This window comes from Penicillium citrinum (assembly GCF_028827155.1).
Source record: "Penicillium citrinum strain IBT 23319 chromosome Unknown utg000006l:1.0-3011923.0:1.0-3012962.0, whole genome shotgun sequence".
Classification (NCBI taxonomy): Eukaryota; Fungi; Ascomycota; class Eurotiomycetes; order Eurotiales; family Aspergillaceae; genus Penicillium; species Penicillium citrinum.
Genome location: NW_026622691.1, coordinates 127,509 through 143,164, shown reverse-complemented (window position 1 = coordinate 143,164; position 15,656 = coordinate 127,509). Strand labels below are relative to the sequence as shown.

Sequence of the window (15,656 nt, the reverse complement as noted above, 5' to 3'; positions counted from 1 at the left end):
TATCCCCGGACCATTCAATGTCATTGCTCATCATGAATATCCGGACCCATCGGATCTCTTTAGCTGAGGGATCTTTTTTTAATCCATTTTTTTATGTTATATGATGGTGCTGTGATTGGTCAGGTGTTAATTCATAGTCATATTGTAGCTTGGCTTCCCTTCTGGATTTTCCTCGGATCTGATTCTGGACTTCTGGTTCTATCAATTAAAGATGTTCTCCATCGCCGCCTCTTCTTATCATCACACAAATATGCAAATGCGTTTCTTCTTCCGTGTCTCATCATAGCAGCGTTTAATCTTCAGTATACACTCATGCCTGCTCCTTTACACTCACGCCCCCAGGCGTCCTTTACTGCGGGGCACGAGGCTTCATGTGAAGATCACGGCCCTCGCGTGCAGGTTTCCCACGAGGATGAAGATGCTATTGCCGACATCCATCGCACGTTAACTGAGAAGAGCCATTCTGGCCCGGTACAATATCCCGAGCCTCATTCCTCGTTTGACAAGTTTCTAGAGGAACAGGTTCAAGGAGGGAAGAAGCGCTCAAACCTGGGCGTTAGCTTTCAGTCTGTTTCAACATGGGGTGACGGCGATGGTCATGCTAATGTGAAAACCCTGGGAACGGCATTGTGGCGGACTTTGACCTTCCAGGATATTTACGAATGGACTATTCAACCCTGGGCATCGGCGAAAAAGCCCGAAGATGGACGTCAGCTTATTCGAGACTTCTCTGGTGTTGTGGAAAGCGGCGAAATGATGCTGTATGTTGTGAATGAATCCTTAATATACCCAGAAGATTTTCAGTACTGACGTGACGCTGTGCAGAGTTCTAGGTCGCCCAGGAGCTGGATGTTCAACTTTTCTTCGAACTATTGCTGGCCACCATTCTTCATTCCTCGGAGTCACTGGCTCCATCGATTACTCTGGCCTATGCCCAGAGGAAGTCCGCAAGCATTACCGAAGTGCTGTGGCATACGTGCCTGAAGATGATGTGCACTTCCCGACGTTAACTGTGAGACAGACCCTCGAGTTTGCACTTCAGAGCAAGACCCCCAAGCGTTACCAAGATCGCATTCCGCGGTACCTGGAGATCTATGGCCGTGTTTTTGGCATGTCCCACACGATGAACACATTGGTTGGCAATGAGTACATCCGTGGTGTTTCTGGTGGTGAACGGAAGCGCATTTCTATCATTGAGTCCTTAGCTACAGACTCATCGGTTACATGCTGGGATAACTCAACTCGTGGTCTTGACGCATCGTCTGCATTGGACTATGCTCGAAGCTTGAGAATCATGACCGACACCTGTGGCAAGGCTACTCTGCTCACACTTTATCAAGCCTCGGATGCCATATACGAACTGATGGACAAGGTACTTCTTATTGACGAAGGCCGAATGTTATACCAAGGCCCAGCAAACCAGACAAAGCGATACTTCGAAGATTTGGGATATGAATGTGCTGAAATGCAAACCACCTCCGATTTTCTTACTAGCATTACAGTCCCCGAACGTCGACGATTCCGCGCTGGTTGGGAGGATCGTGCTCCCAAGGGCCCGATTGAGCTTGAGACAGCCTTCCGACAGAGCTTTGCATACAAGAATGTTCAGCGATCAGTCGAGAACTACGACGACCAACGTGTCAGCGGGAAAGCAAATGGAAATGGATCTTGTCGAACTGGTTCTGAATGTGATAGTGTTGAGGAGTTCAAGAAAAATATCCAGAGCGATAAATCTCGATTCGTATCGTCCAAGTCTCCGTACACTATCTCATTATTCCGACAGGTTGTTTTATGTGCCCAACGGCAAATGTGGCAATTGAAGGGACACATGGGTCCTCTTTATATCAAATTCATCTCTTGCGTGGTCTATGGCCTATTGATTGGATCCATGTTTTACAACCAACCCCAGACAACCGAAGGAATGTATTCACGTGGCGGTGTGCTTTTCTATTCTTCCATCTTGCTAGCTTGGCTGCAAATGTCCGAATTAGAAGATGCCATGCAGGGAAGAGATATTCTGAGTCGACAAAAAAAGTTTGCCTTTGTACGACCTAGTGCTGTGTGTTTGGCACGAGTCATGCAGGATATGATTCTAACTGCCTTTCTCACCCTGCTATATCTCATCGTGATGTATTTCCTAGCTGGGTTGCGCCATGATGTAAGTTTATCTGTCGAACCACAAGATTTTGAGCATGTCTTTGCTAACAATCACAGGCTGGTCCTTTCTTCATCGACTTCTTGTTCATTTACACCTGCACAGTGTGTCTGACTGCTCAATTCCGAGTCTTTGCGGGAATGTCTAGCAATTTTGAAGTTGCACTGCGGTACTGTGGAGTATCTGTGCTATTCTGCATTGTATTTGGTGGTTACGTTTTGTCAGTCGACAAGATGATTCAAGATGTCCCTTGGGTTGGTTGGATAGCAGTAAGTACAATTGATCCTTTAGTCGAAGATATACTGTTTATGCTGACGCCTTTTAGTACACAACGCCTGCTTTATACACATACGAGGCAGTCATGGCCGCTGAATTCCACAATGTGAACTTCACCTGCACACCCTCTTCGATTGTACCAGCAGGTTCCAACTACAGTGATATCGCATACCAGACCTGTGCCTACGCTGGCAGTAAGATTGGAAGCACCATTGTAAATGGAGACGATTATTTGGCTGCTCACTATGGATTCTACTATAGCCATGTTTGGCGGAACTTTGGCATTCTTTGTCTCTTCACGGTTGTCTTTGTTGCAATGACCTGTTGGCTTAGTGAAGTGATGGAATGGGAGCTTGATAATTCCGGCCCCATACAATACCGAGCTTCTAAGAGATGGTTCAACCGGAAGAAGACTCTTGAGTCTGACGAAGAGACAAAGTCCGTCCCGGTTGATCACAAAGCACCCCCCGCTGAGACTCAAGCAGCCAAGCTTGAACAGAGTCTGACTGCCACTGAATCTACATTCACATGGTCAGACTTAGAGCTCAATGTGCAGATCGGCAAGGAGAATCGGAAACTGCTTGATGGAGTCAATGGATACTGCAAACCGGGAACGTTGACAGCTTTGGTCGGAGCTTCTGGAGCAGGAAAATCGACTTGTAAGTTTATATGGAGAGAGAGTAGACTCAGCTTCAATTGCTAATAGTTAATAGTGTTAACTGCACTGACACAGAGACCTAGCGCTGGAATTCTCGCCGGTTCAATGTACGTGGATAACCGGCCAATTGATGATTCATTCAATCGACAAATCGGATACTGCCAACAAATGGATATCCACGACGAGAGCGGCACAATTCGCGAGGCATTTGAATTTTCTGCTCTCCTTCGACAAGATCATAGTCTTCCCAAGGAAGAAAAGCTGGCATATGTGGAAACTGTATTGCAAACGCTTGATCTGGTTGATCTGCAGAATGCGGTGATTGGATCTTTGGACATCGAGAAGAAGAAAAGAGTTACCATTGGAGTAGAGCTTTGTGCTCGGCCCAGACTACTCTTGTTTCTTGATGAACCTACCAGTGGATTGGACAGCCAAGGCGCAACTAGTATCGTTGCTCTCCTTCGACGTCTTTCAGACCAGGGACTTGCTGTTTTGTGTACTATACACCAAGCGAACCAGCAACAATTTGAAGAGGTTTGTTGATGATTCCCCCAATTTTGCAAGCTTTGCAATCTAACAATGTCATTTCAGTTCGACCGCGTTCTTGCCCTTAGCCCTGGAGGAAGCACATATTACTTCGGACCTGTTGGGAAATCAGGCCAGGCTATCTTCGAATACTTCACCAAGCATGGTCACAATCCCGAGAAAGTCACCAATGCCGCTGACTTCCTGATCGAAGTTGTTGTTGGAGGTATGAAGACATCTGGAGCTCAGACTAATTGGGCATCAGTCTGGCGTAGTTCCGAAGAGGCAAACACTGTCAAAAAAGAAATCTCCGATATCCGCACGAACAGTACTGGCCTGACGACAACAGCTCCATCTTTACCACCTCTTTATCAGCAGATAATTCTCCTCACTCAGCGGACCAGTCGACAATTCTGGAGAACAGCGGAGTATCCGTATTCGAGATTATACGCATCATTCCTACACGCACTCATCAACGGCCTCACTTACCTCCAAATCGGAGATAGTACGACCGATCTCCAATCTAAGGCTTTCTCGTGTTTCTTGGTTCTCATGCTTGTTCCTGAATTCATCAACGCTATCTCCATGCGATTCATATTGAACCGTGATATCTGGCTTGCGAGAGAAGGTCCAAGTGGTCTTTATGGGTGGATAGCATTCAGCACTGCGCAGATTATTTCCGAAATACCCTATGCCATCATCGGTGGAACAATTTTCTACGTCTTATATTATTTTATGGTTGGACTTCCACTTGGGCTTGCTGCGGGATACAGCTTCCTGATGTTCTTCCTTTTCTTCCTTTTCGCTACATCCTGGGGTCAATGGATTGCTGCCCTGAGGTAGGTGCTTAATATTTGATTTTGTTTTGCTATGATGAGTATACTAATGTTTTTTTTTTTTCAGCTCCGACTCAATGGTTGCCGCAACTCTTATGCCCTTCTTCATAATCATGTGCGAGTTATTCAACGGCATTCTTCGTCCTCATGAGCAGATGCCCGCCTTCTGGAAGTACACCATGTACTACGTGACACCTTTCACTTACTGGATTGGAGGAGTCTTGACTGCAGTGCTCGGTGGAACGAATGTCGTCTGCTCGGAAAGCGAATTAACTCTTTTTGAGAGTCCACCCGGTATGACCTGTGGTGAATATGCTGGCTCTTGGCTGGCTGACAAGGGTGTCGGGTATCTCTCCAACGAGAATAGTACCGGCACATGTGGATACTGTCAATACAGCTATGGTGATGATGTGAGTTTATTCCCGGCGCGAAGCTTGAAAACGTGAAGCGAAATGCTAATCTAAGTATAGTATCTATCTGGAATCGGCCTTGATGAATCCAAAATGTGGCCTTATTTTGGTATTTTCCTTGCTTTCACCATCACGAACTATTTGATGGTTTATCTTCTTGTTTATGTTCGTTCTGTTATGAAGCCTTTCTGGAGGAAGTAATCCGGTGGTACATATTTTGCATGATAGTTTGTGCATAGCGATAGCGAGTACATAGTGGCATTTGAGGTGTTCAAAAATTTGCTAGTTAGTTATTACAATTCCTCTCGAGGCTTGACAAGGATTTCTATATCGCTTAATTGCTTCTGTATACTTCTGGTCAAATTTTAAAACTGTAGTGAAATGTAATGCTAATGTGTCACAAGATTGCGTAGAATGATCTGACAAGAGACCAAATTGATCTAGATTAATAGCTATAGACCATCCAATTGAATTGGAATCGACAGTTAAGCTGACTTTGCTTCAGTCCTGGAGCCTCCTTTGTTTCTGATACGATCTCGGTGGACGAGTCTTGGAGACATAGTACATATAAAGAGTATCCCGAGTGCATCATCGAGAGTTCATGAAAGCAGTGAATTACTCAAATTGACACGCCGTGACCACACTATACACTATATAATTACTACATTCAAACTCATTCACTCTTTTGAATTGCATATCTCGTCAACCCTTAATACGCATATCTGAAATGCGGGTTCTCTTTATCAGTTAACCCGGCCCACTTCGTCTCATCAATCATTCCCTCATCAACACGCCCCATCTTCTGATCCCGGCGACGATTTGCAAAGAAATAGTACGCAAAAAGGACGACGGATAAAAAGGCTGCCGCAGCTTGAGTTGCCAAGACCGCGATTTTTGCCGGTCGATAGTCAGGTGCATCTTTTGCTTGGAACGTTTGTGGGCCAATGATATTTCCAACGGAAAATGAACCTGCGACTAGAGCACTCGCGAAAGCACGCTTGGTGTGACCTGCTGTATTTGCCATGGTGATTTGGTAGAGGATTGGAAGGGTGGCGACAATTGCGTTGACGAGGTATATGCCGATGAGGACGCCGGCTGTGTTGGTCTTTGGTAGGAAGGACAGCAATCCGCCGCCGATTATACCTGGGATAGTACAGAGAACATTCCAGGCCCATCGATGGGAGGTTTTGCGGATGCCGTAGCCGACTAGTAAAGTGAAGAAGATACTGACTATACCAGAGGGTGTATTTAAGAGGGCAGAGATGGGTCCTGAGAAATCAAAGCTGGCGATTAGAGTTGACGAATACGTTGTTACCACGCCGCTGGAAACGGAGATGAGGATTGTCGTGATGGTTATCAGCCATAGTTGGGTGTCAAGCAAAGCCTCGCCAATTTGTTTGATGTTCAGCTTTGTACTCCATACACCTGTTTGGTTCGAGCTGACATGTTGGAGAAGAGCAACCTTTTCCTGTTCGGAGAGCCACTTCGCCTTGATTGGGGTGTCAGGGATAAAGAAGAAAGTCAATGTACCGACAATAGATGTGACAAGACCAAGAACGAGGAACATTATACGCCATCCTTCGAGGTCAGCGTTCTTGACATGCTGGAAACCAAAGGAGATGATGCCGCCAATAATTTGCGCCGCACCTAGTCCCATGTACCAAAAGGTGAATCGAGGCGCTTGTTCACTACGTGTATAGTATTGACTACTAATAAGCATCAATGATGGTCCAACAGTAGCCTCAAAGATACCCAAGAAGATTCGCGCAACGAGTAAAGTAGGGTAATCTTTTGCGCCGGCCGATGCTGCTGCTGCAACGCCCCAGAGAAAGACATTTCCTCCGAGCCATTTTGCTGCGGGTACTTTTTGCAAGAAATATACTAGATATCGAGTCAGATCCAGATGCTATTGCTACTGCTTGGAGCATGGCAGACGCGTGGTGTAGATAGTGAAGCAAGGGGTAGACTTACCATTCGGGACTTCGGCAATGAGATACGCAATGAAGAACCAGGATGCCGTGTTGGAAAATTCGTTTCCAGTCAGGTTGAGGTGTACTTTGATCCCCATAACAGCTGCGTACTAAAAACGAATATAATATCAGCTTGTGCTGCAATGTGTAATCTTCGGATCGACCATCTGCGTACATAGACGGCCCTGTAGATCCGTGATCGACGTGCGACAGATTCAAAATTCGATTCAACTTACATTCAACATGACCTTGTCTAAGAACTGCAAAACATAACAGCAAAACATATACGGCAATAGACGCCGATCAATCTTTCGTCGAAGCGCGTTGAGATCGACATTCGCTTGTACATTGTGGCCTTCGAGGTAAACGACCGCGTCATCACGGTCTACCGTGTGAATTTCGGGGCCTTTTTCACCCATTTTTTTAAGCTGTGACAGTCTTCTGAATCCTTCCCGGGTGAACAGACGGAGGAAACCAGAAGCTGGGGTGTGCTGGCTGTAGGGGAAATGTGGGATGGCAAAGATTAAAACAAGAGAGTTTTGCAGATATGCGCACAGGTGGCACTTGTATTGGCGTGTAACTAGTGTAGTATCAGCATATGTACCTCTAATGAGTTAGTACCACACTAGCCTACCACTTTGACCCAGGTCACTATTGGATTGTGCGTTCGCGTGGAGATGTAGTACTTTGAGACAATGGAGTCAATATCATTGACCAACGAGATCGGCGAGATCCTCCGATACTCACGCTAATCGATGGTAGGATTCGGTGGGGACGGGTTCGTTTCTCCTAGTACGAGATCTAGATCGGTGGCACTTTCTTTGTTTCACGCGATGAGAATTGTAATTGTCATGTTTTATGTGGGAATTATTGGTAGTTGGGGGGGGGGGGGGGGGTGGTTCGGGCTCGGGGCGCAAGGGGTGAAGGTTTTCTCCTAGGGCAATGTACCCAGGAAATTCCTTTTTCATTACCCTGTATGGATGGAACAGACCGGGAATAACTCGCTTGAATATTTTCCGCGCATATTTTCTTCAAGTATCCTCCACTCCACGTGGATTATTCCTCCTTTCATCAATGTCGATGTTCTCCCTTTAGCTCGGCGTGATGGGATGGGTATACAATGCGACCCCGGAGGTTGAAGCTGCGTCGCAGTATCCGGTGATATTGGGCGTTTGCTTGAGTTTGACTACTTTGATGGTGGTGACTGTCTGCTTGCGTTTATTTATGCGGGCGCAAGCGAGCCGACTTGGAGCTGCAGATTATGTGATGATTATGAGCATGGTGAGTTTCAAGTATTAGCTGTGATGATCGGATAGCGGAGTGCTGACTGCGTGTAGATATTCAGTATCATTTATAGCGGCCTTTGTATTGCTCGTGAGACTGTTTTATACCACCTAAGAATTGTTTAGAGACTAAGTTCGGTGAGCAGAGTCGCGATTTGGACTTGGTCTTCCACTCAAGCTGCGACCAAAGGTAGACCTGGCTACATATACAAAGGTGAGATAGCAAGAAGGTCATCCCCTCTGATACATTCAAAAGCAAACTAATTATCTTTTCCCAGATTAATTACGCCGGCCGTCCATTCTATCAGATTGGTATCGCCGGGTTCAAAACTTCTCTTTGTCTTAGCTACCTACGACTACTTGAGGGCACCTCAAAAAGCATCTACCGCATAGTCATTTGGATAGTCATCGCATTATCGACCATTGGCCATATTGTGGGAGCTTTGGTATTGATCTTCAGCTGCACACCCGTTAAAAAGGCATGGAAGAAAGATGAACCCGGTTCTTGTCTTCCAGTTGGAGCGACATTTTACGGCCTCGCAATTTTCACAATCATTTGCGACGTCGTGATTATTTTCCTACCTATTCCATTACTTCTCCGATTAAACATCAAACCTGCACAGAAAGCAGGCGTGGTTTGTCTTTTCTTGTTGGGCCTATTCACGACAATCTGCTCGATTCTTCGACTCACCCAGATCCACCGTGTTGCATTTGGCGATGGAAACTCTACGATGCTGGTACTTTGGGGAACAATCGAGTTCAATGTGGGGGTATGTCTCTCCTTTCAGGAACATGACACTGGTCTACTCAATATTTACGACTAACCCTTCTAGAACATTGTTACATGCGTGCCATACCTCGCTCCCCTGTTAAAGGGTTATGTCCGCGATTTCCGCTCGAATAGTGGACGGAAATACTATGATAGTCATGGCCGAAGTTACGCTATGGAGACTTGGTCAAAGGATGCACGCTCGCAGCTGCAGTCGCACGCTAGTGCGCCAAAACGCACGCCAAGTGAGGAGCTGATACTGGCCACCCGGGAGCCGTCCCATGGTGGCATTGAGATGACGGTTGAATATCGGGTTTCGAGGGATACGCTTACATCGCCAAAGGATCCTATATGATACACTGGCATATTTGGATGGTTGTACTAGTATCACCAGAGCGTGGCTAGTATTTACTAATAACTAATATCACTGGTACGAAATGTATATTTGAATCTGTGATTTTGTACTCTAGGTACTCTGTATGTAATAAATAATCGGGTCGAAGGATTGATCAACCTGCAAGATTCGGAATGGCCCCCAATCCAATCTGTTGCCAACACTGGTATGAACTTTAAGAGTTCTCATTTCTCGAGGAGATACTTTATTGTAGCTTTAAGCTAGTGCAGGGTTCACGCCACGTCTAACTCAATCCATTGACGATTCGGGTCGGGCTTCCGGTTGCACTTCGCGGCCCCAGTCAGTGGGTCATCCGATCTACAAATGATATACAGTGTTGCCTATGAGTTGGATCCACTTAGATTGACTAGCTGCATCCTCCCTAGGGAAGATTGCCTATTAGGACTCATTGACAGGGATTAAGTTGGTGCCCAGACGCTGATCATGGGGCGGCGAAGGGCGCTCGGCGGAGTCCGGCGTGTCTAGCTTACTTCAGGATTGGCCTTGAACGGAGTAGAATTGAGCTAGGTGAGTGAATTAGGTAAATGGAAACGGATTGGCATTCCCAGGCGCAAACCGAGTAGCCTCACACTAGAGATAGTTCATTTATGGACCCAAGACGAGGACGGTGACAGACATCCTCTTTTAATTTAGAGATGCATTAGACGCTTCAGTATTCCACATCGAGCCACGCAAGCGCTGCTAAAGTTTCCGTATTGCATGATCTGGTATTATACGAAAAATAGAATTGGATTCTGCGTATTGCATTGTATTCGCTCTATAGCGGATTAGGTGCTTACTACCGCGGTCACCGTGTTCAGGGTAAGACTCCTTGATTGCACTCCTTGTACCCTGTAAAGCAAACTGCGTGCACGGCTACACAGAGACGACTTTCGACTTAATGACGATCCTCATAGTTGGTGCAGGCATTTCAGGCCTCATTCTCGCACAATATCTTCAAAGCAAACAGATTCCCTTTGAAATTTTCGACCGCGACTCGGCCCTTGATGCCCGGACTGGTGGCTGGGGATTGACTCTACATTGGGCTCTCCCTGCGCTTCGTCATCTATTACCGGATGAATTGGTGCAGCGATTTCCAGAGATCTTTGTTAATAAAGATGCAGCTGCGCGTGGTGATGTTGGACGATTTCAATTCTTCGATCTCAAATCGGGAGAGGCGTTGTACAACGTTCCTGCCGAGGAGCGCATTAGGGTCAATCGGGGGAGGTTAAGAGAGTTATTGACGACGGGACTGGATGTCAAGGTAGGCCTTTACAATTTGACTAGGGATATACGTGGACGTGTTTGACTGATGGAAGTAGTGGGATAAATCACTCCGGTCTATCGAATCGACAGCGGATAGTGTGACTTGCAGCTTCGATGATGGTTCCAGATACGAGGGAAAGTTACTCATCGCTTGTGATGGTGCCCGATCGCGCGCACGACAGATCTTATACCCAGATGCTGTGATGAACCCTCTACCTGTCCAGCTTCTTGGAGCGTCCACGCTGTATTCGGCGGCGGAGATGGGTGGTGTTCAGAATATCGACCCGTATATTTTCCAGGGATCACACCCTGATACTGATGTGTTTCTCTTCTTCAGCTGTATGCCCTATCTGCTTCCCATATGGAGCTAACTGACTGATCATGAATAGTCCTGGATACACCAAGTAATTTTGATGAAAGTAGTCGGGACCGATATCACGTCCAGATTATTGTGTCTTGGGCTGACACGAAGGGCATAAAGGTTCCGGTTTCAAACTCCGATCGCATTGCCCTCATGAAGACACTGTCAGAAAACTGGGCGGAACCATTCAGGTCACTGGTGCAGAAATTGCCTGTTGAAGCAGAGGCACGATCCATTCGGATCGAAGACTGGATATTCCGGCCTGGCCGGGAACATGCATACACTCGAGTCGCACTGATGGGGGACTCAGCGCATACTATGACGATGTGTATGTCTAGAATTACCTTGATTCGAATGAGACTGGCTAACTCAAGACGACGAAGTTCGCGGAGAAGGGGCTAATAATGCCATTGTTGATGTCTTGGACTTGGTGAACAGTGTGAACATGGCAGACTCAGAGTATGTCACTGCGATTTGGCATAATTCTCCTATGCAATGCTTCCTTGCTGACCCTTTCAGATCTTTTACTTTGGAATCCCTCTCTGCATCTCTGGAAAGGTACGAGCGAGCAATTTTTGCCCGAGTGGAACCGAGTTTTCTCGATTCTCGACAGGCATGCTTAGATGCGCATGACTTTTCCAAGATTGAAGGTAGTCCATTGGTTTCTGCTAGGTCTCTCAAAAAAGGCTCTGAATCAAGCGGCAATGCGGTATAAATTGGGGCAAAAAGTAACCTTGATTTGATGAATATGTTGATAGAAAGTAGGTGAAGCAAAAGTCGACAACAGTGTAAAAGAGTCTCCCATGGGATCCAACTATACACTGTACCGATTGACTCACACATTATTTAGGGTTATTATCTATTATCAATTCTATAATAAACTAGTAGGTATAATTCTCTCTTCATTCTCTGTCTACATCTCTCAGATCTCCCAGTAGTAGACGTATGTCGAAGAAGCTTCCAAATGTTATAGAAACTACTATCAAGACTCAAAAGAGTTAAGCATATCAATACGTGCGTTGTGTATATCTCGCATGGAATGCGCTTATCATGGAATGTCTTTGTAATGTCTATGATGGCACACCTATTCAAACTCATGCTTGAAACCTAACATCCAGCTCATTTTGCTGTCCTAGTTCGCCAGGGGGCTAACGCCAATTAGGTACTGCTCCAAAAGCCATTCTGGGATTCTTTTGGGCATATACCATATAGTATATGAAGTATCTTCAATGTGGCTTGTCTGTCTATCCATCTGCAAATGATTGCTTGATGTTATCAAGCTCAGGTAATATATATCAAGCATTTTGTCCCCTCATGTCACTGCTAGTATATTGCAACATAAGGTTTAGTAGCCTCTTTACTACTATTCCCCCTTGAATTAAGATTTATACCGGCCACTTTCCGTGATGCACTAGACGAAATACTTTCTATTTTAGAACTCCAAGCCATCTATATTAATCTCTTCAATTGATGCCTTTCATCTTCATGTTTCTCTTGTTTCTGCTCCTATTCACTCGACTGGTTCACAATTTTATACTTCGTGTTTATGCTTTGCCCGATTCGGCATGATCCCTCGCTCTTTCCTTTTTTCACCACATCTGTCTATTCTCGTTCCTTCCTAATCCAGTACTTCCTTATTCGCAATCACCTGACTATCAAACTCAACTTCAATTTATTTATTTTTCTCCTTGTCTTCTCTTCTTCACTTCTCCTTTCTTCGTTCTCACTCAGCTTTATACATCACAGCTACTGTATCATCATCAATTCTACGACATCGACATCTCAACATGTTCACCAATCAATGGCTGAATGACCATTCCGACTTCGTTCCTTCATTTGGTCCAAGTCCTCTGCATCAACGCGCATTGGGAAATCTGCCTCTTAATGCACTCACCATACTCCCTCTTTGTGATTTGCTTCCATTCACTTTACCATCAACTGTCGTGGCCACGAAAATTTCCTGGAGAAGCGACCCAGCCGAGATGATCGCCGTTGTCGACAATGTGTTGGCACCATATATTGTTCCTCCGCAGGGCTGCTGGTTCCGACCTCTTTCATGGGATGCTTTGGAGCAAACAATCTGTTTTTCTCGAACTCATCGAATGGACGATGTCTACTCTGATGGCTTCGGTCCAGGAATGTATGCCTCCGATAATCTTGGATATGCCCTGTCTCTCACCGCACCAGGTGCTGTCCTCATGGTCTTTCACAACATCAGTGAGAGTAATGCCGTCGTTCTCGACCTACCTAAAGTGGAATGGTTCCGTGTTGTGGATAAATTCTTGAACGTTAACCCCAAGAATGCCGCAGCGGGAGCGATGTCTTTGGATTTCAACAATTCGGATTTCATTCGCGGTCCTGTACCACGTCGACTGTTGATGCATGGTCCTCCTGAGAACCAGTTCGAGCAGTCGCACATAACTCAAATCTGTGCAAGAAGTCGGAAAGCTTTTGCAATGTTGAACTCTTCGTTGAAGGCTATCATTCTATTCGAGTAGGACTGGGTCTGTTGAACAGTACTTGTGGTGTCATGTTCATGTATTTTGATTTACCGACTTTTGTTTGTATGACTACTCCGGGGTTACAGCCTTATCCTTTACCCGGTTGCCCAAGCGCTAGCTTATATTTAAGTGTGCACCAGTGTCTTCCTCTTCAGTGCGTTCTTATGTCCAGTCAATGCATCAACTTCTATCGGCATTCATCCACGGACTCATACATATCGTTAATGCACTGCTCTATAGGCCTTTTATTTTAATCGAAGGACTATCCGGTCAGGTTGATACAAATGGCTGCCACACCAATTCCTCTATTCCATATTGTGATATAAAAACACAATTACCGAAATCCGACAGCAAGCATACACGCACGCACACAGAGACCTCAAGTTCACGCCTTTGGCTCAACCTGGCTAACCTGCACACACGTCTTCTCCAAACATGCCTTCTCCAAGTATACCGTCTTCATGCCAAGAAGATTCTGACTCTGACTTTGTAAATACCTGCGCGACATTAGCCGTCATTCTATGCTCCTCTGACAACACCGAAAGACTCACGCTTGATATCGCTGAACATTGAGAACCTCCCTTTCCACTAAAGCCCTCAATGCCCATCTCATATCCCCAATTAAACTCGCGCATCGACTCCGACTAAAGTCTTCCCGTACAACAGCTCGCATCATACTCATACCGGCATCAGCGGCCATTGTGTACGCCGGAACTATCCAGCCTCGTTCGCGGAGTTTTGCAGATACGGCAAATTCGTCAAAGAGGAATCCTTGTTGTGGACCCAATCTGAATGCCACGACAGGTAGACCGCTTCCTCCTCCTTCACTCATTATTGTGAAGCCGAGGGTGGAGAGTTGACTTGCGAGATAATCAGCTGTATCAGTTAAGTTGGCCATTATTGCTGTGTATCCTCTTCTTCCGAGTCGGATCATTTGGTAATACTGTGCTATGATATGGGAGGCTGGTTTTGAGAAGTTCAAAGTGAAGTTGAGTTGATCTGACCCGAGGTAGTCGATGTTGAAGATTAGGTCGTCTGGTAGGTATGATGATGATTTCCAAAGTGCCCATCCTATTCCGGGGTATACCTGTGGCTATGAGTATAGGCTAGTTATAAAGGGAAACGACGAGGACTTACGAGTCCGTATTTGTGTCCTGAGACATTGATCGAAATCACATTCGACAAGGCGAAATCCCATTCTAAACTGGGATTTACGAATGGGGCAACGAATCCACCACTGGCTGCATCAACGTGGATGGGAGTATCCAATCCTCTTTGTAAAAGCAAGTCGTTGATCCCCTTAACATCCTCGTATTGTCCGGTATAAGTCGTGCCGAGAATGGCGCAGATTCCAATTGTGTTCTCGTCGACAAGATCCACGGCTTGTACTGGGTCAATGACATAGCGTGTAGTTGTACAGAGAACGAACTTTTCCTCAATTTCGAAATATCGTGCTGCCTTTTCCCAACATACTTGTACGCCGCTGCTCATGATGATGTTTGGTGAAGACGTGTCTTTGCCCATTGCCTCGCGGGCATTTTGCCAGCGCTTTTTCATGGCGAGAACGGCGAGCATTATGGCTTCTGAAGAGCCGATACATGCTGTTCCGACTGCTGTGGCTTGCTCGTTTTCTGATGGCGAGTGGAAAAGGCTGGCTAAGATGTTGATGCAACGGTGTTCTATCTCGACAGATTTCGGGTACTCTTCTTGGTCAATGACATTTTTGTTTGAGGATTCGGCGATCAATTTTTCAGCTTCTTCTTCCTGGAAAATGTCAGTAGATTTTCAAGAGTAAGGTAAACCTATAGGTACCATGTAAGTTGTCACAAAGCTGGCGAGACTGTACTTTGTTAGTTCTCCAGATTGTTTAACGTATAGAGTGGAGTTGATGCGTACTTTAGCATCGGATTACCATCAAGAACCAGATCATCTTTGATCATACGATACGCGACATCCTTTGGCATTTCCTCTTCCGGGAAATATTGTGATGGCATATCTTGCGAAGCAAATCTTGAGCCATAGACATTAGATGTCCTAGAAGAACCGCGAAAATGCTTAGAGAGTTGCCCAGACATTGTATAAATCTGTTTAGAATGTGTATCCTCAGAATAATCTGTCCAAAATTGAATCTTTTCTCCTTTTTATACCCGAATTGTTGACTGATTCGCAAGCTTACCCGATAAAATCACGCATACAAGCCCGACAACGTGATGAGGCATTTTGGACTGATAGGAGAAAGGGGGCTGAAACTG

General features: G+C 45.8%; 6 protein-coding genes across 6 annotated transcripts; 4 read left to right on the top strand and 2 right to left on the bottom strand.

Annotated features, from left to right (window-relative positions):
• Positions 1-312: 312 nt before the first annotated feature.
• N7469_006600 (putative ABC multidrug transporter) lies at positions 313-5,061 on the top strand (the record flags this gene model as incomplete). Its single annotated transcript, XM_056645518.1, has 8 exons — positions 313-761; positions 826-2,158; positions 2,215-2,424; positions 2,481-3,090; positions 3,145-3,623; positions 3,681-4,453; positions 4,518-4,860; positions 4,921-5,061. 8 exons carry the CDS (start codon positions 313-315, stop codon positions 5,059-5,061), a joined length of 4,338 nt encoding a protein of 1,445 aa, XP_056498959.1.
• A 508-nt stretch (positions 5,062-5,569) lies between these two features.
• N7469_006599 (putative MFS transporter) lies at positions 5,570-7,249 on the bottom strand (the record flags this gene model as incomplete). Its single annotated transcript, XM_056645517.1, has 3 exons — positions 5,570-6,741; positions 6,832-6,940; positions 7,067-7,249. The coding sequence occupies 3 exons, from the start codon at positions 7,247-7,249 to the stop codon at positions 5,570-5,572; spliced, it is 1,464 nt and encodes a 487-aa protein (XP_056498958.1).
• A 685-nt stretch (positions 7,250-7,934) lies between these two features.
• N7469_006598 (uncharacterized protein) lies at positions 7,935-9,237 on the top strand (the record flags this gene model as incomplete). Its single annotated transcript, XM_056645516.1, has 4 exons — positions 7,935-8,111; positions 8,262-8,327; positions 8,392-8,883; positions 8,947-9,237. 4 exons carry the CDS (start codon positions 7,935-7,937, stop codon positions 9,235-9,237), a joined length of 1,026 nt encoding a protein of 341 aa, XP_056498957.1.
• A 940-nt stretch (positions 9,238-10,177) lies between these two features.
• Positions 10,178-11,618, top strand: N7469_006597 (FAD-dependent oxidoreductase; the record flags this gene model as incomplete). Its single annotated transcript, XM_056645515.1, has 4 exons — positions 10,178-10,540; positions 10,599-10,881; positions 10,932-11,231; positions 11,287-11,618. 4 exons carry the CDS (start codon positions 10,178-10,180, stop codon positions 11,616-11,618), a joined length of 1,278 nt encoding a protein of 425 aa, XP_056498956.1.
• A 1,072-nt stretch (positions 11,619-12,690) lies between these two features.
• N7469_006596 (uncharacterized protein) lies at positions 12,691-13,401 on the top strand (the record flags this gene model as incomplete). Its single annotated transcript, XM_056645514.1, has 1 exon — positions 12,691-13,401. The coding sequence occupies one exon, from the start codon at positions 12,691-12,693 to the stop codon at positions 13,399-13,401; it is 711 nt and encodes a 236-aa protein (XP_056498955.1).
• Positions 13,402-13,789: 388 nt separating this feature from the next.
• N7469_006595 (uncharacterized protein) lies at positions 13,790-15,479 on the bottom strand (the record flags this gene model as incomplete). Its single annotated transcript, XM_056645513.1, has 5 exons — positions 13,790-13,901; positions 13,956-14,491; positions 14,542-15,168; positions 15,217-15,244; positions 15,301-15,479. 5 exons carry the CDS (start codon positions 15,477-15,479, stop codon positions 13,790-13,792), a joined length of 1,482 nt encoding a protein of 493 aa, XP_056498954.1.
• Between the last annotated feature and the right edge of the window lie 177 nt (positions 15,480-15,656).